Source organism: Charadrius vociferus, unplaced genomic scaffold (assembly GCF_000708025.1).
Source record: "Charadrius vociferus isolate BGI_N301 unplaced genomic scaffold, ASM70802v2 scaffold103, whole genome shotgun sequence".
In the NCBI taxonomy this organism is placed as follows: Eukaryota; Metazoa; Chordata; class Aves; order Charadriiformes; family Charadriidae; genus Charadrius; species Charadrius vociferus.
Genome location: NW_009648061.1, coordinates 3,406,616 through 3,429,602, shown reverse-complemented (window position 1 = coordinate 3,429,602; position 22,987 = coordinate 3,406,616). Strand labels below are relative to the sequence as shown.

At 39.4% G+C, this 22,987-nt stretch overlaps 1 protein-coding gene across 1 annotated transcript in view; it reads right to left on the bottom strand.

Annotated features, from left to right (window-relative positions):
• CTNND2 (catenin (cadherin-associated protein), delta 2) overlaps positions 1 to 22,987 on the bottom strand; it is a 327,283-nt gene that overhangs the window by 150,200 nt on the left and 154,096 nt on the right. The window contains exon 6 of the mRNA XM_009883745.1: positions 6,327 to 6,540. Within this exon, the coding sequence (XP_009882047.1) occupies positions 6,327 to 6,540 (214 nt within the window). The remainder of the gene's footprint in view (positions 1 to 6,326; positions 6,541 to 22,987) is intronic.

The following is a 22,987-nucleotide window of genomic DNA, read 5'->3' as shown; positions in this document are numbered from 1 at the left end:
GGCCAGCAGGTTGAGGGAGGTGGTTCTGCCCCTCTACTCAGCTCTTGTGAGACCACACCTGGAGTACTGCGTCCAGCTCTGGGGCCCCCAACACAGGAAAGACATGGACCTGTTGGAGCGGGTCCAGAGGAGGGCCACAATGATGACTCAAGGGCTGGAGCACCTCTCCTATGAGGACAGGCTGAGAGAGTTGGAGTTGTTCAGCCTGGAGAAGAGAAGACTCTGGTGAGATCTTATAGTGGCCTTCCAGTATTAAAGCGGGCCTACAGGAAAGATGGGACGGGACACTTTATCAGAGCATGTAGAGATAGGACAAGGGGTAATGTTTTCAAACTGAAAAAGGGTAGATTTAGATTAGATATTAGGAAGAAATTCTTTACTCTGAGAGTAGAGGTGAGACACTGGAACATGTTGCTCAGAGAAGCTGTGGATGCCCCATCCGTGGAGGTGTTCAAGGCCAGGTTGGATGGGGCTTTGAGCAACCTGGTCTAGTGGGAGGTGTCCCTGGCCATGGCAGGGGGGTTGGAACTAGATGATCTTTAAGGTCCCTTCCAACTCTAACCATTCTATGACTCTACGAAAAGCAACCCACTTTACATATTTATATTCATACCTGTCTTTTTACACTAAATATCAAAAGCTGCTAATTAATTAGGCCTTTCACTGGCCAGGCTTCCTTGTGCTTGCATTGCTCCATTACAAAACTTGAATATAATTAAGAAATGGGATATTTAATATGATCAGCACTGGAGTCACATCCAATATAACCTTCCAAAAAAACTGGTTTTAAGAGAGATTTTAACAATTACATCAAGGTGAAATAATATAAGAACGCAATTCATGGAAGGGTTTGATTATTCTTAAGACTGTGGGAAAGTCACCTCAGAGTGGGATAAAACAGCCTTTACTCATTTTCAAATCAAATTTCCAAACAAATTTCCAAAACAAATAGTTGCCACCTTTAAATTAAAAGTTTATATCACTATAAAATTCCACATCTGTGTTTACACACTCCAGTAACTAAGCTAATGCCAAGGGCACTTTTGCAGAAAATTATTAAATTGATACACTGCTTCAAGATCCAAAGTGCTAAATAGTCAGCCCTTTGCCATAATATTGTTAAATATGATTTACTATACAAAACATCACAAGTGCAATACCTTACGAAGTTCAATTAGAAAATGATATCACAAATAGGAAACAACTACAGGCATGTGATTTTGACTTTGGGAACCCACAACAGAAGATTTGCCATTTTACTAGGAAGTTAAATTCTCATGAAATGACCAGAATTACCTAAAAAAAAAAAAAAAAATCATAAATCTTCCACTGAAGTAAGCCAAAAGGTCCATTTAAATAGAATACTCCCTTAAACCTGCTTTACACATCACTGCAGGCTCACTAACTTGCAATTACAATGATTAACAAAGACACATGCAGGGCTCAAAGGGACCTTCTGGAGTGTCTTGACCAACCTGCCAACAATTTATGCACATACTAATAAGCAGTATGCAATCAAAAGGAGGTTTAAACTGCAGCGTTTACCTCAAACCAGATAGATATAAGGAGGACAACATATAACTGCTCTCAGTAACACTGACAGACAGGTTATACCACTGACAGGTTATAAATTCCTCATTATAAACATGTGGCATCTACTATATCCGGAACAGAAATGTAAAACAACTACATAATACAGTTGCATAACATGTGGTGACAACAGAGGACCAACCAAGCCAAAACAAAAACTGGTCACAGCTGAAATTAAAGACTAATGAATACCGGAATCCAAAATCTGGGAAGTAAAGGAAAAATCTTTCCTGTCCAACCCAACCATGGGCCAAATACACTTGGACACCTAGTGCTTCTTTGAAAGCAACATTATGTACAGAGCATCTTATAATTTTTTGCAGGAATGGAATATATGCTTTTTGATTCAGTGAATAAAAATGTGAATGAAATATACAGAGTCTATGTCTGTCTGTCTATCTATAGTATATATGCATAGTATCAGAGAGTTCATACTTTTAAATTTTTTTTTCTAAATGTGTTAATTTTCATAATTTACATATTTTCAGTAGACAACAGTTAAATCTCTGACACTTTAATGTCAACCAAAATAAGCAGCAGGCTGGCTGCCAGCATAGGAAAAAACAATTTCTCCTGTTATTATTTATAGCTATAATTCTTTGTCATCATGTGCTTTCTAAAAGTGGATCATCCACTTTTACCTTTCAATCAAACAGGTATATACACTTTTAAAATGGGCAATACAGTCATATAAGGGGCCTCTTAAAACGGAGCTGTTTCTAATTCAGCTAGATTATTGTTCAAAGGCAGAAACTGTGTTTCTAGTTGAGATGGATTTTGTTTGTCAAAAGGAGAAGAACAGCAGTTTAAATCATTTTGTCTGAGATCGGTACCCAGTTATCAGATGGAGCTGATGAACAACGAGCCAGCGTAGGCTGAAGCTAGCAACAGCTGCTTGACCTCACCTCCACAAGGCATCAATGGAATTCCTGTGTTATCCATGCTAACACTTCACATTTTTCATGTCATTTTTTTTTTCCTGATAGTAAAACAAATAGAAACAATGCTGAAACTGAATTTTGTGGAAGGGTTCATAATTAACTTTAACCCATGAAAGGCAAGGTAGTCACAAATCAGCTACTCGTTGTCATTATTAACAAGTGAAAACATTTTTTTCTGCCATCTGCAGGATCAGTGCTAATTTTGTCCTATGTTCTAGTCTATTTATATTTATTAGGAAAGTGTTAACATTAAATTATTTTAAAATAGAAAACTTTTATTTTTTCCTATTAACAGGAACTACTGTGGAAACTAGCAGCACAGCACTGGGGTGAAAAGATGGTTAAATTAAGTATGGTGCATCCAGCTTATACTGACTTCTTTTCATTTACAGACCTACGTGAAAGAAGATATTATAATTCAGGTTCTCCTTGACTCTCTGGAAATGATGAGAGGCTGTAGGCTTCTATTTCTATCAGGGTATTTCACTTCACACGTAAATGTATATATTTATTGGTATACCTCAATTTATCCACGTTCTTCTCGTAAAAAACGGTGATTGTGGAAGTGTTTCTGGAAAAGTAATCTTTCAATATTTCAGGAAGTATTTCCTTGGCATTATGAGCATTTAATTTTGTAACAGCCAGGCAGCAAATTTCCCTCATGGCATTTACATGGGAGCCTGCACCGAAACCATTTGCTCCATGTGAGAAAGCCTCAAAGCTGTATCACTTTGCAATAAGGAGCTGTTTGCCCAATCCAAAAATTTGAGCACGGTAAGGTTTTTCAGTATTAGCCTGAGTCCTCTGCTACCAAGAAAGAGAAAGACGAGATAAAGGAAGAAGTGAAAAACTCTGTTTAGGAGATATTATGGCAGAAAGAAATCTGTGGAAAAGAGAAAAAGCCACAAATGGCGCCGAAGGCAATCCTGACAAGCAAGGGATAGAAAGTTGGTCTGCAGGTTTAAACACATTTCCAAAACCAGTCTTGAGATAGCTGGAAATTGAAATGATAATCTCCTTAGAGAGAAGCAACAAGAAGGAAGAAAATGTGCATGTTTAAGGAAGGAACTAATATCACAACTTTCGCTAGCAGGCATGTGCTTCCCAGTACTTGGGGCAGGCGATGAATGCTTTCCTACTGTTCAGACAAACTGAGCTGGTAAAAACCTCTCCTGCCTGTATTTCTTCCCTCGCAGCTACGTGCCTACTCAGAGTGATTCACACCTTCGTCTTGCCAGATTTCTGGACAGGTCACTTAGACTTGACAGGCTCAGCTCCCCATCCGTACAACTGAGATAATGACACTTCCCCACCTATGAGAAGCGTTCTGAGGACAAGTGCTGGAGGAGTATTTAGGGGTGGTGATGACAGAGACTATATGAATTCCTAAAGCAGGAACTTTGTGCCCTCTCTAAAAGTAACAAGCAAGAGCAGCTTTTACGTAGACAGGATGCACAACGAATGTGAGATGGAAAAGCTCAAGGTATTATGTTTACTCCTAAAACACACATTCGCTATTATTTTCTCTGTACTTCCTTCAGGCTACAGTGGCACTACTGAAATAATTATCTTCCTGCCACTTCAACTCAGCAAGGCTGACGGGAAGCAGGAGGAGATTCTTTTATTTTCCCTTGTGCCCACCACCAAGTGAAATTTTTTCATTACCAAGGCAGCTGCTGCAGGAGCTATCTTTCCTTCCCCAGAAAGGACAGAGGGAAGGAATTTAACTGGGGCAGCTGTCATAATACAGTGCTTTACAAAAAAAGCAAATGAGAACTGATTCAGATGCGCGATTCCAGCCTGTTTCCTAAGAGGTGCAAGATGAGAGGTGCAGTGATGAGTGTTGCTTTGGAAAGGAGCTTTGCAGAACATTACCACTACCAGGTTTGCGTTTTCAAAGCAAGGGCCAGTGATTTGCATTCTGAATGGCACAAAACCTGGCCAGGGCAAGCAGTGGGCTTCTGGGATGTACTGCCTATTAAAAACAAACAAAAAAACCCAATACAAAACCAGGGCCAGGAAAAAAATCTTGAAATACCAGTGACTCTGATTCCATTCCTCAGGGTCACCATCTTGCTCTGCTCCCCTTTCACAGATGTCCAGCACTCCTGACACTCACCATCCCTGGGAGCTGCATCTACCCATACGAAGGCTGGTTACTGCCTACCATCGATGGTCGGTACCTATTCTTCTCAGTAGTAACAGTTTGAGGGCGTGCTAGCACACACATCCTTTCCTTCTGTGGGAATTCAGGAAAATTTAACAACATACTGTGCAATGGAAGGAATGTAAACCGTAGCCCAGTACCTTCTCTTTAAATGACCTAATGACATTTTGTGTTCCGTCTACAGACAGCATGGGAAGTGCCACTGCAACTGCTGCGGTGTACTGCTGATGTTCATTAGCAGTTTGGCACTTACTACTCAGAATAAATAGGCAGAATGTTCCCTGGAGCCAGGACACAGACAACATAACCAAGAGACAAACAAGTATGTTGAATCCGAAGCAGTGGTTACACTTTATTAGATCTGTCAGTAATTCTGTCACTCTGCAGGAGGCACCATCCGAACTCGTGTAACCCAGTATCTCTGCCCCATTAATCCTGCCTAACAAGTACGAGGTGATAGGTGTTGTAACGAAGAACAAAGTTAAATATAAAAATCTACATTTAATAAACACTCCGCAGTTTATTCAGACACCCTCAAGGAAGGAACCTGCAGTCAACCAAAGGACGATAATCTTATCAGCTGTATCCTAAATGAGTCCTGACCCACAAGGGCAAGTAATTTCTGCAGAAGCATAGATGATAGTGTGTACTCTGATGCTTCTACAACAGAAATGAGAACTTTTCTTACTTATTTTAGTACAAAAAGTCATAATGGAAATACAGACATTGTAAAATAGGATAACGAAAAGATCTTAAGATTTGTTTTATTTGTAGTATTAAATTAATCACTACATTGATGTTAGCAATCAAATAGAATGAAATCACAAAGTGAAAAATCAAAAAAACCATCTAGCTTCTGTTTTGCATTTTAAATAAGATAGCTTAGGGGCAAGGGATAAAAAAATCTCCAAACATTTTAGATTGGTGCTGTTTGACAGCATCTCTGTATTTCTGTGGGAAAAAAAAACAACAAAAAAAAACCCAACCAAAAGCCAAACTCACCTTGAATTTCATAAGGCAAAATGTCCAGAGAAACTTAAAAAGATCAGATTCTACTATATCAAGGAAAGAAATAAGACTCTAACACTACCTGCAAGCCTATGTCTAACACACATCATATTAGCATGCTATCAAATTTCAGAAAAAAGGCTTCAGAAGATGACATTGTCCATCTCTCCAACATGCTCTTACATTTTCCTATCAGAACCACAAGAAAGGAAAAAAACACACAACCAAATCCTCCTTCTCACAATACAGCATATAAAATAAATGAATAACAACTTCTAAGAAAAATCAGTAAAACCTGACTTCTGCATGTGCGGCCCTACACCAGACAGGAGGGAGAACAGAGGAATCCCACGACCATCTCCTGCAAGAACATTCATGGCTAACCAAAATGACCAGCAACTGTAAGTGTAAATCATGCCTGCATCTGTATACTATCTGCATAATACTGACTAAAGCTATTCATACATTACATATACCCAAAGGGCTTGAAAGTGCTTTGTTACAGCAAAGAAGATGGTAATAAAATAAAGAGTTACTGATTGAGCAAGCGGCACACAGCACACAACTGCGCTTGCAGAGATTTTATAGAGTTTGAACAAAAAATACTGAAAGATTCAAACCTGTGACCAGTTCTCTGATTTCCAAATCTGTTGTCTTGCGGAGTAACCGTACTAATGCTGGGATGCCACCACAGTTTTTCAGAGCAATTTTGTTGTCATCATTTGCCTTCCCATATACCAAGTTTCTCAAAGCTCCACAGGCACTACGGTGGACTTCTGTCATCCGATGGTCCAATAGGTCCACCAGTAATTGTATTCCGCCTTGTCTTCTTATCTGAAACAGCCCAAAATGATAATCACAAAATTAGGGAGTGAACACCGGCATTATATAAGCTACTCAATAGAATTAAGCTGTGGTTTATGCAGGCTATGCTCCAGCAAAGGTATGCTGGTAGCCCCACACAGCTGCTACAGTACACTGCTTTGATTCCTTGTATTATTTTTTCAGTGGCAACATAACTGTGCAATGATGAACCTGAACCTCTGTAAAAGCAGCCAAAAGTTAGTCAAGAGTGTTGCCTCATCAAGATTTCTCAAGCTTCAGCAAGGTTTGCCTTGGCAAGGATTTCTCCTGCGCTGGAGAAACATCGTCTGCTTCAGAGTGTAACACATCACAAGCTAGAGGAAAACCCATAAGACTACAGCAAACAAAAAAAACCGCACTTAACGTAGTGAAGTTTTTAGGAGTCCCTCCCTGTACATTTAATTACTCGGAATGTGAACAGCTTCTCTAGTCTCTGTAAGGATGTGGTATCAGTAAAACTGGGAAAAGCAAAGATGAAAGGAAAAAGAGGAAGCCTGCGCAAGTATAAAGACAAGGATGACGGATAAATCATGGAAAGCTTGGTCTATTATGGTTGAGGGAGACCCTTAAGTGACGCAGGAGCAGAGTCTTATTCATTTCTAAGGTAGCCTAAACAATGCAGTATCTTACATAAAATACCATTCTAGAAAAAGCACAAAAATGTTTGAGGCAAATGATCAAGAAGGTCAAGAATACCAAGAACAATATATTACAAAATCAGTTTATAAAATCCATCTTTATTGTTCTCCGGCACTATTTGCTCCTCAGACAGTAACCAGTCTAGGATCTAATTTTAAGAAACTAGACCAATTCGTAACTAACATCAAAGGAATACAATGCTTTAGCTTCAAGCGAGTTATATAGACGTCTCTAAGAAAAAGTTTCTCCACGTGTGTTGGAGAAACTTTGGCTAAGGCACAAAGCAAGCCAGGCACTTCAGCTGGCTAGTTTACCACTTTCCCTAAAACATTAAAAGAGAGACAGCTATAGAGTGTTTTCAAAACTGCAGGGAAAGGTTAGACGTTAATTTTAGAATCAAACTTTACTATGACAAAGTTTTGAAATCTTTGTGTAGTAGCTCTTGTATGGGCATGTGTTCTCAGGGCTCTTTGCAGGGGGGGCTTGAGAGGATGAAACAGTTAAACAAAGCATGGTAAAATTTATTATAAATTCATGCTCTATCTACTAATTTCAAAATATTTAAGTATAACCAATGTAGGGCATTTCATGAATGTAATATAAGCTTCACTGCAAATAAAGACTGAAAAATGATTCAGCCTTTGAGGTTCCAAAATCGAGCTATACAAAATTACTGATTAGTAAAATAGAAGTTCTCTCTTCTACTGGCTTATCTGGAATATTCCTATTTTTGTAGTAAGAGCAAGATCCAGTAACAGAGCAGTTTCGTAGTTAAAAGTGTATATACTGAGATGTTACAGTATTAAATTAAAACGTTATGATGTGTATACAGTTACAACACAGCTTTGGGCTAAGTGAAGTGATAGTGTTTAAAGATAAACTAAGATACTTCCCCTTAAATAGGCATTATATCAGTATATCATGTCCCAATTTCTGAGTAATACACAGCAGCTGGCACTACATGGAGAGTGCAGAGATGTGAATGGACAATGGTACAATATATCAACTTCAGGAGGAAAAGTTCATTAATCTTTTTGAGAGTCCACGCTTCTACTGCTCAGAGAAACCATGCCATCTTTCAGTTTAGAAACCAAAAAAACAAATCAAAGAGAAAAGGTGTTGCAATACATCTCGCTGGTCAAAACTTTACCCATGTGAACAGGACGACTTGCAATGAAATCATTTGCTCCTTTCCAAGCCAGGAAAAAATTACCAAGTTTATCTGGGAGGGGTGGGGGGTAGGATTGGTTGTTTGCTTGTTTTCACAATCCATCACCGTTTAATCTTAAGATTGAAATACGTTCACTTCCTCTACTAACCAGATTCTCAAAACCAAGTGTACTACATGAAGAGCCACCTACATAACAAAACAGATGACATTTATTGAAACAGAGTAGGAATAAAAATTTATGCATCATTTCTACAAAAGGTGAACCAACAACTGAGCTTCACATTTCAACCTCCAAAAAGAAACAAGATCTGATGGAAGAAAGAACGCAGTCAAAAAATACACGAGTTGTTCTGGTAGGATGAGTAATATCAGGAACGACAGAATGAAAAAACGCCTGCTGATCTTTGTGGTTTATATTTTTAAAGCACAATATGCTGAATGAATATTTTAATTGCTTCACTGGTTAAAAAAAAAGAAGAAAAATATTATGAATGAGAAAAAGTATTAACTTTGTAGCAAAAATAATTCCATGCACCGTTACTCATCTGAAGACTGAAAGGGCTCTGCCCCTGTTCAGAGCACGCTGTGCCTGTGCTGTTTTCCCCGCTCTCCCTCTTGGACACAGCCAAGTGGCATCTCAGGCTCCATCATAGTTTATCTTGTGGACATTCTCAGGTGACAGGTTTTGCTGTCTTCTGCTCCTTTCTAAGGGAAAATGTGTGGTTCTGCCTCATTCAGCAGGTGTTCCTGAGCTGTACCTTCCCTTTTCAGTCATGGTATCTGACAGCACACCGGTATTCAGCTCACGCAGCTCCTCCTCTCCCAGCAACCTGAAGTCAGCAGCAGACTGAAGTGATTCAAAGATACTTTCTTAAAAGCAAGGGCATTAAATATTAATCTAAAATGCATTTCTGTCAGAAAAAAATATGGGTAAAGCAACAGAAATGAAACCGATGTTACATAACACTTTAACTAACTTGACAAAATTTCTTAAATTCTACTGAAGAAAGAACCTGTTCTTACCTGGGAAAGACAAGACTTATTTTGCAAAGTTTGAATTTCCAAGCTCAGATACTTGGGAAAGTAGCTGTGTCAAGCAGGCAGAGATGAAGCTGATTCTTCACAACTGGGAGCTCAGTTTCTGATGCTGTTCTTTATTTGGATTACTGTGTTGCTTTGTCTTTGTTTTTCCAACAGCCCATTATTCACCAGAAGTCTCACCCCATCTTCGTGTTTCCATCACATATCTATGTAGCTGTTTAATACTATATTCTCCAGCAGCTTTAACTATGCCTGACAAATTGTAAGACTGTGATGAATGTCATCAGTACCTGTTTATATTTACAGAAACTGAGGCAAAGGAAAAGAAATTATTTGTTCCAGTCCCTTATGGAGTTAGAGCCGCAGCCTGGAGGACAATTCTGACCTAGGGAGTCTCTTGGGGCAGATCTCAGCCGAGCTAAGTTATCGTGGCTGCACAGAGTTCAGCAAGCACTGCTAGTGCCAAATGTCTTTCCCAAGAATACTGGCATGGGTGGATAAGCAGCAATTTGCACCAATGGGGCACCAAATCCCACTCCTCTAAAGGACTTTTGATAAGACACTTCTGTCTCTCTCTCGACTTTATATGAAGAGAACATTTATTAATGTAGCATTTATTGAATCATCAGTGGCTGCTGCCTTGCTACATCCAGAAGAAAAAGAAAATAGAATATGCCAGGGTCTGCTTGCCTGCTACAACCAAATAATCAGCATAGTACCAAGTTATCAGGAGATACAGGAAACCAACTCTGTTCTCACGCAGACCAATCCCAGACTAGTTACTTCTGAAGTCAAAAGATTGACCTTCGACTCTGCAGCACAACTGAATTCACCCAGTTGTATCATGAAGTTTATTCTTCCTGTCTTGGATATATTGTCCCTTTTTATGCTGTCTCTTCTCACCATCTTCTCTCGCCATCTTCAGACTAGAAGTATTGAAAATGTTGGGTGAATCCGTGTTGTGGTGTTTCTCAAGAATCTTTTAATCCATGGACACCGTTAATTTCTGGATGTTCTTTCCTTTTTCTTCTCACTAGAAATATTTTGTGCATGTCTTCGGAAGATGCTGTTAGAAAGCTGTTAAATAAATAAAACAGGCCTCATTCTTTCACATGTGGCATTATGGGGTGTATGGCAAATCCTATCATGACCAGGAATCCCACACGCACAAGCGTGCACAACATTCTGTTGAGTTTTCCTAAAAAATTAGGAACCCATGCTCTGTAGTGTAAACCTAAGATGAAAGAACAGAGATTACATGAATTTTGCCACAAAAATTTTTCCATGTGATGCACAGAGCTGCTTTAATCTGACGAATCACGTGTTTTCTTTTTCCAGGAAACTTTTAAACTTTCCTTTTGAAGTTGGCTCTCCACCATTAACGCTACTGTCTACTTGCTGGTCAGCAGCACTTGCTCCGGTCAAGTTCCATGATGCCACAACACAGACAGGACAGGAAAAGGTGCCAGACTCTCTGGTCCACTAATCGATAAGAGTGCACCCACGTCAGCCTGATACCGGAGTCTTCTGCTCTGGTATCGTATGAAGTTTGTTTTTGCAGTGCATCTGAGAACACATTTGTATCCACACTATGCAGACACAAGGTGAATTTGGACTTGAGAAGGGGTTCAGACCAGTGCTGGAGGCAGTGAAGATGCTAATTATGTTCCTAGTAAGGAGAGCCTGTATGTATCATGCCAAGAGCCTTTGAGAAATGTAATTTACCAGTTTCAAGGCTGACCTTTGATCCAATGGTGTTTACCACAGCAAATTTTCCATAACAGTGGACTGTTAAGATACTTAATCTACCAGGAGTTACACGTGACCAGCCTGAATCATATGCATTGGTAAAACAAGTCAATAATATATTGATGATATGCCTGAAACAATATAGATATGCTAGATTACTGCATGATTTTAGCATATGAATTATTTGACAGGTTGCTTTTCTAATTCAATACAAGAGACTGGATGGATGTGCGGAAAGAAAAGAAATGTGGGATGTGAAGGGTATGAAGATACTTGGAATGTGAGGACATCTGGTCAATGGCTGTCCAGTATATAAACAGAGACGAGACAGGAAAAGTAATAAACCACACTTATGCATGCAAACCCTATAGAACAACAGACAATACCAAAGACCATGCCTGCGAGGTCACTGGTTGATGGGCTGCTGAAGAAACCATTCAAAGGCTCGGAAAGGTTCAGCCTGAGCTTTGTTAAGTGGTAAGGGGTGGTGGGGCATGCAGGGAGGAATGAATGACAAGGTTATCATAGGTCCTATGGGTAAAAGGATGCTTATGGGATGCTTTCAAGGGACTGGGGCAATGTGCAACACTTATGGAACGTTTAGCAGAAGGGCAAAGGTAGGAAAAGAGAGACACTGAAGTGCATGGGGGAGGAACAACATAAGAAAATACAGAGAACGGCACCACAAAGCGGCTGGTCATGTATGAATAAGCTGCGCTTCAGTACACTTGTCCAGCCAAACCCTGTGCCTAATCACTGCAGTCTGTTTTATCTCCCTATTAAACATAATTCCTAACATTTTTCCTGGATAAGGACGGTCTACATTCTCGATGAGCATAATGCTAGTGAACCTTGAGCTGGAATAGCTGATTAGCAGGACAGGAGATCTGGGAAAGAGCTCCCAGAGACACCTTAGATCATAGATACCAGCGAGACCAGGGTCTGAGGATGTGCTACCAGGCAGACCAACGGTCTGAGCCAGATACCAGAGAGACCTCTTTGTGTCTCCACATGTGCCAGCAAGCTTTGAGCCTGATTAGCAGGAGATTAAGGACCACATATTATTGGAGTGTTTGCGTGAGTGTTTGTGTGTGTGGGGTGCCACTGCAGGCACCGTTCTCATGTTTGTGTTGATCTGTTGTGCGACCTTGACCTAAGCTGCTTTAACATAAATACCTAACAAAATTAATAGTGACACTGTTATTTCTAGGATGATCTGTATATGATTGATTTCTCATGCATTTATTGTACTGGTTTTGTAGATACGTAATTTAGGTTAGTATACACTAAACTATACTTAAAATTTTAACTGGGTTACATGTTCAGCCTTGTATCACGTTTACTGAAGGATACAGAACAAGAGAAATCACCAGCTGGCTTGTTAAGCTAGTCTAAAGGAGAAGTGCCCACCTTCTGAGCAATGCCGTAACATGTCCTGCTCCATTTCCAAGCAGCAGTTCAGGATTTGGTCCCAATCATTCTGAAGACTACTAACACTCATCCCACAGATGGCAGGAGGTGGTTCATGCAGCACTCAAGCACTGCTTTTACACAAAGGATACACTGGAGACGGATCAAATACAGAGCTCCATTAAAAAAAAAAATCCAGAGACATCCCCCGAGGTATATTTAGCTCCCTTTGGGAAACATGTCTGGATCTACAGCTTTTGGTATCTTCTCCCCACTTTGTATTACACTGGTTAAATACAACCTTTACTCATTTAGAGACTGCTCTGGTCAAAGGATACTTTTTGTGCTCTAAAAAGAACTGACAGAAGGATAATTTATGAACATGGAACCTCTCACAAAAAAAAAAAAAAAAGAAAAGAAAAAAATGAAATGTAAGTATTGTAGGGAATATCACAGCCTTCTTAATTTACCTTTTACTTTTCATGACAAATGCATGCCAAAGCTTGCACAAATCATAACACAGCTTGAAACTGAATTATTGTCAGATGTAAGCAGTAACAGCATTACAGTCCATGACCTTAATTGACAAAACATGCTACCTGTCACTTATTCAGCACAGAAACCATGCTGTTCCTCCAGGCTCTCTGTTTAAAGTCTAACAATTGGATGTGAAAACCCGACTGGCTTGCTTCCCCGGGGATGGGGAAGGTTTGCCCCAAAAGTAAGGATAACCAGGACTGTCAGACTGAGCAGAATTCATGCTATGACTTACAATAAAAATATTATTTTCTCACATTTAGGACAGATACTTTCTGAAATGTGAACAAAATATAGGTGAGCAACCTTTCTTCATATCAAGGTATCAGAAAAGTGGCCCTGGAATCTGTCTGTTGCTTATCGCTTTGCAACAGCAGAAGCTAAGTCAAAGCAAAAAGACGTTAGCTGTTTTGACTACTACTACGGTTTTGAACTCTATTTTGAAATAAAAATTATTTCATTCCTCCCAGCAGTGAAGAAGAGAAGCAAACCCCTCGTTTTCAATCACTGCATAATGGAAATTGTCTCTTCCATCCCTTGGAAGGCTGTAAAAATCAGAGCTAGAGATACAAAAATGAAGAAAAGTGAAGCTTCAAGTTTTAAACAGTTTAGCCAAAGACTGTTAGATAACGAAGTATTCCAACACAGCCTAAAAATATTGCTGTGATAGAAACCAAAACACCCCTCCTCTTCTATTTATACTCATCAAGTGGGTATCTGAGATATTGTTCAAATTTTGCCAGTAGGTATAACTGGAACATCCTCTTCTGCATTTAATTCTGACTACCCTGCCTTACAAAGTAAAATATAATGGAAAAAGAACAGGATTAAGAACAGGTGACAACAACTGTTAGAGACTGACAGAGTGATAAAGTGTGTTTCTAAAATAACACAATCTCCTCTTCCCAATAAGACATTAAGTGTTCCACTATTAAGAGCTCCACAGTCCTAATTTGAAGATTAATTCATGGTTAAATGCTTACTTCCCACATTTTTCTTAGTAACAACTTTTGACTGACTCTTCATCCAAAGGAGGTGAAGGAAATCTAACAACAATAAAGTCTTTTTAGACATCATCAATATTAATTGCCAGCTTAATTGATGTAACACAGTGCATCATCCACCACTTATTCTCTGACATTTCCATTATTAAGAAAGCATGTTTCAGTATATCAAAACAGAAGTGTTTAAATACATGGAAATATTCTTAATGCCACTGTGTTACATATGGAACATAACTAAAAAATAACTGACTGCTAGCACAGGTAACAGTATATATCCAATAAACCCCAAATTAAAAAGACAATTCAATTTAAATCTGCTTCTGGAAATTTGTAGTAATAATTGGTTTTAATGTTCTTAGATGCCGGTTCACCAAGTAGCGGAATAGGTGCTTATCATTTCACACGCCAATGGATTCTGAGCAATTCTGTTCCACGAGTGCGGGAAGGAGAAGCTCCAAGTGAGCAGAACCAAATGGCAAAAGCATTTTTAAGAAGTGGCAGGCAGTTTCTGAGACACTCTTTGACTACGGCCATGCTGCTCCTCTCTGGCTCACCCTTTGAGCAGACCAGTGCGCCCACACAGACCAGGGCATGCCAGGAAAGTCCAAGAGGCCACTGCTCACACAGCAACTTGACCGCGCTGACCAGTCATACACAGTATTCATAAAATTATTATATTTCTAGATTTTTTTACTGCAATTCCAAATCCTCTCCATGAGACCTTTCTGTTGCTTATATTTGCCTTGTTTACATTACCAAAATGACTTTCATCTAGGAGAGAAAATACCACTGTATTTTTTAGAGAAGGATTTGGAAGATGGGCAGCCTCATCGCCAGCTCGTTTAAGAGGGATGATTCCCCAAACTTAAAATGGATATGAAGGGAAGAAAATAAATTTCCATCAAAGCAGAATATGGGAAAAACATTTAGTACAGTATGTCTCTTAAGAGAAATGTACTGATTCAAACTTTAATATCTCTCCACTATTTCTTCAGACATGTCTATGGAACAGCAGGTAGACAATACAAAATCCATACACTGCAAACACACACAAGATTTATTACAGACAGATTTACCTGCAACATCATAGGGTAATTTAGTCTTATTAGCAAAGTAATTTGCTACAAGTTTAAAAAAGTGCTGAGCAATTTTAGCTTAAAATAGAGTGGAATGTTATGCAAATTGCTGCGTTAGCTCTGAAGTCTAATTTGTTTAAGGGATCTAAATCAGGGTTTGGATCTGGGTCCCATTTAAGAATGGTTTTGTAGAACTGTCATTAAGGACTTGTTAGATCCAACACAAAGGCAACGTAAAGCTGTGAACAGGCATAATTTAAATAAATTCAGCCACTGGTACACATACAATGTTCTGCTTTAAGTTAAATAAGAATTGCTCTTTGTGTGATAAACTGTAGTGCATTGGAGAAGGAAGGGGATCTTTCTTCTGCATCTGTAGAAACGAGGTAGGTGTTTGGAGGAATAGTTGTGTGACACCTGGGGATGCACAACATGGGGTCAATACTCAGAAGATTTTCTTCTGGGAGTGGAGATTCCATTTCTGTTACTGAGTATACATTTGTTTTTCCCCTGTGATTCTTAAGTGACCTCTTTAGATCCTGAGATCTATGTGTGGGGTTAACAGAGATGGGAAAGCATGTTCTGAACAGAAGGAGACTCAAAATCATGTTCCAAAATTGCCCAGAAAAGGTATGAACAAATGTGCTGCTTCCTCAGTCACTAAGCCTTAATGTATTCTGCACTGTGATACATTTTGTTTTTCATACTTGGTAGGAAGGCTATGTCTATTATATATCAAGGTTTTAGCACAACATTAGTTTTCACTAAAAAAATCTCTGGCTAGGTTTAAGTTACCTATAATAGCAAAGCAGTTTACTCTAATACTCTTAAAAAACATTAATTTGTAGGCTAACACAAGCATGTTATTCTAAATCTAAACATCAAGCATTAATAGGATCATCCAAATAACACTCCTAACTGCAGGCATAGAGCTGACCTAAAGTGCTTGTCTGACTGTGAAGGTATCAGGAAAGCGATTTGCAATCCCACTGTTAAAAGGAGTATCTCCTAAAATGAACAGGTTGGCATTGACCTGCATTAACCAAGCTTCTCAGCTTTTGAGTCACTGGGGGTATAAACTAACACTGAGGAACACACACGAATTAGGAAAAATACACACAAGCCAAAGCCATTAGAAGGTACCGTAATTACTTGATTTTAATTTGGGGTCTTTGCTTTTCGAAACAGTCAAAAAAGGTACAATACTAAAGAAGGTTCGGCAGTGTGCACTTTATAGAGAATGCAATGGTAATTTAAGATGCAAAGGACATTGGCGTTACTCAAGCACTGATTGAGCAGTCTGAAGTTAAATGAAAAATGATGATTATCACCAAGGGTTTCGATCATTTACTTTCTTGTATTTAAAAAGAATTACGCATCTATTTGAGAATGAAGGACTACATTTATTATTGGGGGAAAAGATCAGCGTATATGCCTCACCTAGGAACATCTTGGTATTCCTATAACCAGATTTCTAGGGAAGTTAAACAAGACAGAGAAAATTCAACAATTTTTCTTGTGCAAAGAAAAATCAACTTTTTTAGACAAATGCAGTAAGTAGGTCAGTACTTCAAATATTCTAAGAGTAACACAGGACATTAGCTTAGTGTTAGATGACAATTTTTGAAGCTGTACTTACCTATATTCAGTTCAGTGTACTATTAGTGGGATTTAGTCAATGTGAACACAAATACCATCTTGGAACAAGGTGGTCACCAATAAGCCATGCAACATTTCTTTTTGTCAGTCATTTAAGCCCAAACAACAGAACAATTCTATCAGACATTTCAGCTCTAATTGGAAATTCAAAAAGATCCTTTTTTGATGCTTGCTGTAGCTATCTCAGATAGTTTGCCTCAGAATAAACAACATGCCACTTCTTCTCAGATTAAAAATACATTTACAATTTATTAGATCAAGCATCATACTGCCCCCTGATGACCTCTGGTCCCATGACATTCTCTACTGTGATTTAAACAAGAGGTATTATCTCCTTATAACTGATGTATTATCCTCCAAAGAATCTCTCAGTCACATAAAAATGTTCAGTCTTAACGCTGAAGTATTTGGGGGGACAATTACTGTCTGAAAAGCTGATGAATGCATTCTCACAACATCCCTCTTTGGTCGGAAGTTTTGCTAATAGAAACTCAGGCACATAAAATTAAATTATTTGCCTATGGTCACAAAGGCAGACTGTGGCACAGCTATGACTATGACCTGTAATATAAGAGTTCCAGTGCAAAGCTGCACTCTGGCTCCCCATTTATGTGAGTATTATAAATGAAGTAAAAGTCAGCACAGGTAAACCTGCCTCATAGCCAAAGTTCTTTGTAATACCCACAGTGGAATACGCAAAATTACCTACTCTGCTCTCGTGAGACCCCACCTGGAGTACTGCATCCAGTTCTGGCGCCCCCAACATAGGAAGGACATGGACCTGCTGGAGTGAGTCCAGAGGAGGGCCACGAGGATGATCAGAGGGCTGGAGCACCTGTCCTGTGAGGACAGGTTGGGAGAGTTGGGGTTGTCCATCCTGCAGAAGAGAAGGCTCCACAGAGAATCTTATAGTAGCCTTCCGGTACATAAAGGGGGCCTATGGGAGAGCTACAGAAGGATTTTTTACAAGGGCATGTAGTGATAGGACGAGGGGGAATGGCTACAAACTGGAAGAGGGCAGACTTAGATTAGATATTGGGAAAAAAAAAAAATCACTTTGAGGGTGGTGAGGCACTGGAACAGGTTGCCCAGAGAAGTTGTGGAAGTTCCATCTCTGGAGGTGTTCAAGGACAGGTTGGATGGGGCTTTGAGCAACCTGGTCTAGTGGGAGGTGTCCCTGCCCATGGCAGAGGGGTTGGAACTTGCTCTTCAAGGTCCCTTCCAACTGTAACCATTCTATGATTCTACATATGTAAGTATGTATTATAATAAGTGTTTGTATATACACATACATATGCATGTGTACTGCTTTGAATATTATTATTTTTTCCCTTTACCTACCTCAGGTTCTCTTTGTCTTCTAAAATCCACAACTTCTGATTTTTTTCTAAACCTCCTACAATCTTTGAAATAGCGGAGGACCATAACTTCATGCACTACCCAGGACATGCATAACATGCACTTGCAGAAGGGCCCAGCAACGCTCTCCGTTTTGTTCTCTATTGCTTTCCTGACACTTAACCTTCCATTTGGTTGTTGAACTGAATCAGCCTCAGATGACACTTTCCAAAAGCTGTCCAGCATAACTCAAGACCTCTCTTTTTCAATCACCAGAATATAGAAAAAGCATACAGAAACAAGGAACAAGCAGCAAAATAACCATAAAAAACAGTGCCACCTCACTCCCAGTGGACTAACTCTGCTTACTAATCTATAAAACCTGTGAGTTGCAGCAATTTTTCACTTGCTCTTGGACGTAAGAATAGTGAAGTAGCAGTCTCAAAAAAAACCCCTCACCCAAAACCATGTAATACTTTTGTGTGTGGAGTAACGAGTGTGTCTCTTTCTTTAGGGCCTTGCTTGGTTAACCATGTGCCTGCAAGATGTCTAGTGAAGGAGAGAGCCAGATCCAGCAGCGCTGCTGACACCGGTGGGCAGTGTTCCCACCTGCTCTTCCGCAACTGTGGTAGCAGCAACAGCTCAAATATAAGGGGCTGATTCGGACCTGTTGTGTCATTTATCATTTTGCACTACTTAGTTCTATGTATGTTAAACGATCCTTTGTACCAATGAGCAAATCAAATCTCTCTGTGAAACTACAAAACGTTATTATTTTCCAAGTAATTTTTCAAGCCATCTCTCACAGATCTAATTCATTTCCATATCTGCCTGAACGAAGGTCTCTACAAGATACCAACCTTAGAAATGTCAGCCATTTATCACTAAGTAGTACTTTTCTGGGATGAGGAAAGAATCTGGCGCACGACCAGTAAAAAATGAACAAAACTTCAGAATTTCAAAATGGATCTTTTTTATATCTTGTTTTTAATTGTCTTGTTTTTTCTTTTATCCCTTATGTGGTATGAGTCATACTCTGAGTTATACCAGTGTAAACCCTAGAAGAGCAGGATCGACTTCAGCAGCATTGCTATAAATTGACTCTGAGATGACATTAAGGACTCTGGTTCAAGTGACTTCAAATACTTTCCTGCAGTGGCTGGATAGACAAGTAAGCATTTTAATTTTAGAGCCTCAGGTGTCCTTATGCCTCTAGAAACCTGTGCCTTCTGCTGCAACCACTCTTGGCAGCTTAGTAACAGCCACCTCTTTGAATTTTTAAACACAATTTGGAGATCCGCTGATGGTCTTTACCTTAGATGTTTCATCGGCACGGCCTTTTTATCAGGACTACAATTCACCTTATTGAAATCATTTTGCTGCCAACCTTTTTAGTACAGGTATGTTGAAAACGCATCAAATTACAGATATTGATATCAATCTAGGTTATTTTATTTCTATACATAGTGCGCAAACTCTTACTGTGGCTTGCTGGATGATGCGAAAGGTAATAAAAAAATATGCTCTACAATAGGAAAGTAATCCTCTGCATTCACACATAGCCTAATAAATCAGAGAAGCAATTGGCAGAAGAGTTATGAATAGAAAGAGATTCATAGCATATATACTAGAACATTATATTGCTTGAAAAAGTTGCAAATGTATTTATCGACCATTCAAAATGTGGGAACATCACATTATTTAAGTCAAATGACACTGTCTTTCAGTGTGTATTACCTTTCCTTCCCTACCCCCTAATATTTTCAAATACAAAAGATACAGCTTTTACAAATGTTTTAATACAACCGGGACATTTTCTCCTCAGACCAGTGGAGAGGGATTCACGACACAGTGCAATGTTCTGCCTGCATCTGCTGCACGCCACAGAAAGTAGCATGAAGGCATTCATCTTGCACACATAATACTGAGGGTTTTTTCTCTCCTCCTAACTGTGTGAAAAGCATTATCACCAGATGTTCCCATCTGAATTTTCTGGCTAATTGAATTTACTGCCTAAAATTCTCTTCTACGTGGCTACTCATTCAGAGGCAAACTGGCTGCCCAGAGCTGAAAAAGACAGAAACCTTTTAGCCAGCATGCTCATCTCCTGCGAGGCAGATGCTGCAGGGGTGAGTGCTACACCCAGATCAACAGGAGGTCTAGACAACTTTTGTTCAAGACCTCACTCACTCCCTTCAGCCCACAAGAAGCCCACTGCCAGGCCCCTAAACGGCAGCAAAATAGAGGTCAGACTCAGTAGCCCAAAGACCTTCGCACACACTGTTAACAGTTTGCAGTGTAGTGAGTAAACAGGATAGTCCAGACAACAACAGCGAAGCTGCGATTACCCGTATGAAGCATGGACAATCATTAATAATTAAAAAAAACCCACATTTTGGCTTCCTTCGGCCAAAATAATTGTTACTGACTACTTATCAGGATCACAGAAAAACGTATCTTAAAGAGGAACTTCTGGGAAGAGTGGGTACAACTTTGTCCTTTTGGCTTTTCCCTGGAGAGGGAATAGCATGGGGAAAGGGGAGAGAACATGAAAGCAGTGTACAGCAGTGGGGGGGGGTAAAAATACAGATACGTATTCTCTATGTTATGCCCACCATTTCACAAAATAATTACGTTTTCAGTCACTTTGTAACTTCATTTGATTCAGTCTCTTTGCAAGTTGAGAATGTTGAAATGTTACAAAATGACTGAAAACAACAGGAAGGCAGCAAGCAAAATGTCTAATTTTGGCTTATCTAGCATTAACTCAGAAAAAACAAGCACAACTAGATGCTCAATTACGTTTACAAAATAAGGTACTCTTGTTTACTTATTTCTGAAACCACTTCACTTTACAGGACTGATACTTTATTCCCAGCCGAGGCTATTTTCCAAAAGGAGTAATTTTGAAATGTGAATGCAATAAAACCAAAGCATTAATCAAGATCCTTAGCAGAGCAGAAGAGTAAAAGACAAGAACTGGCCCTTGCAATCTGCCATGACTTTGCTGTGCAGTCTTCAGTTAAAATTCTAACTCTTCAATTTCCTCTTTTAAGTGAATGTGACTCTGACGGAGCTTGTCATTAATTCATTTATTTAACAACTGTAATATTTTCCTAATCTTCCATCAAGTGAAATATATGCCAGGTGCCTAACAAATCATTATAATTCAGGCAAAGTAACCTGATGAAATCACGAATAACAATGGTTAAATGACCCCAGAGGGATCCCAGAGTGTAAAATGCCACTCCGTCTGTGCTACAGAAAGCACAGACTGTGGGGACGCAGCACAGCACTCAGTGGCATTCATTAATACTCAGTCTTAATAAATGTAAAGACTGTGCACAAAACAAAGCCATGCACTCTATTGTCAGAAGAGATAAATGTCATAAAATGATAGTGTATAAATTAGATGGTGAAACAACGGAGAGATGCGCTCAAAAATGCTTTTGAAAGAAACATAGTCAGTTTAAGATTTAATTCCCCGATAGAAGGTGGGCTTTTATGCTTTAAAAAAAAACCCTCACAGAGTGAAAAGGCCTAAAACTAAGTGAAAAGGCCTACCATTTTATAGTTAATCACATTTCTGCAATTTATTAGCAAAGTAAAGACAACTTATTAGCAAGATAAAACGGAATGACATATTCTGATAAATACTATTTAGTAACTCAGCATTGGACTCTAGATTGGGAGAGATTAATGAATGAAAGTGTTTTTTATTGTCATTATTCTAAATAATAATCTTTTAAGACCATTAAGAGTGTAAGTAGTCCTAACAACAGCGTTAACATAGGTTATCCTGCTAAGACCAATGCAGCCATTTCTGCCTCATCTGTTTTAGTTATATTATATTAAAGAGGGAAACTGTTCAGTGACAGGGTTGTATTACAGGCTATGAGTTAGTGCTTCTTTGCTTCACACAATTCAAACTAAAAGAGGAGAGAGGGTATCATGGAGATAGCATAAAGGGACATCCAAAGCAGATGTATTAGACACTTCAAACTAGCTCTGTAGTTACTGAAGTGCTATCGAATATACTCTCTTTCACACCTATCAATAGAGAAGGGCTTGAAGTGCAGAAATCATTGTTTTACTCAGGAGAAACAGACCATTTACATCCGCCTTCCTTAACACAGAAATACATCTCAAGCCATTGACTGGTGGAATAAATAAAATGTAAGGGAGCAGAGAGATTACAAGAGGTTACAGAGGTCTGAGGCTGGGATCAAATGGGGATGATTTTTTCTTTAAAACAAGCAGCAGCAATAGCAGAAAACAAAGGTTGCTTTCAAAAAATCTTCTCTTTGGACAGAAGGTGAGACAAGCCATCGTTAGTATATCAGTGATGAGATCTCAATTGTGGGAAAAAAAAGGTCTTGCTCCTATAAATCTAACAAAATAGAGGATTCATCCTTCATCTATTCCAGATTTGTGTTTTATGAATCTTCCAATAGAATAGGAGAAAAGATGTCTTCAGCCCCTACGTCCCACTCCAAATCAATGTGACCGCAAGAATGCCACAAGACACACAGCGCCAGGCAAACTGGAGACAGAAAGACTGCTGGGACACAGCCTTGCACCCTCCACCTCAACCCGAGGTATGGGAGAAAGCAGTGATTTAGGGCCCCATACGAGAGCCTGTTTCCAGCAAGGATCCAGTACCATGTGCCCAGACCCATGGAGCATGAATGGCCACTGTCTTCCTTTGGGCAACCTTCCACCTCCTGAAGAAGCTCCTGATCAAACAAGAAGCTCCTGAGAGCCCTACAACATAGGACCGGGACGATCTTCTC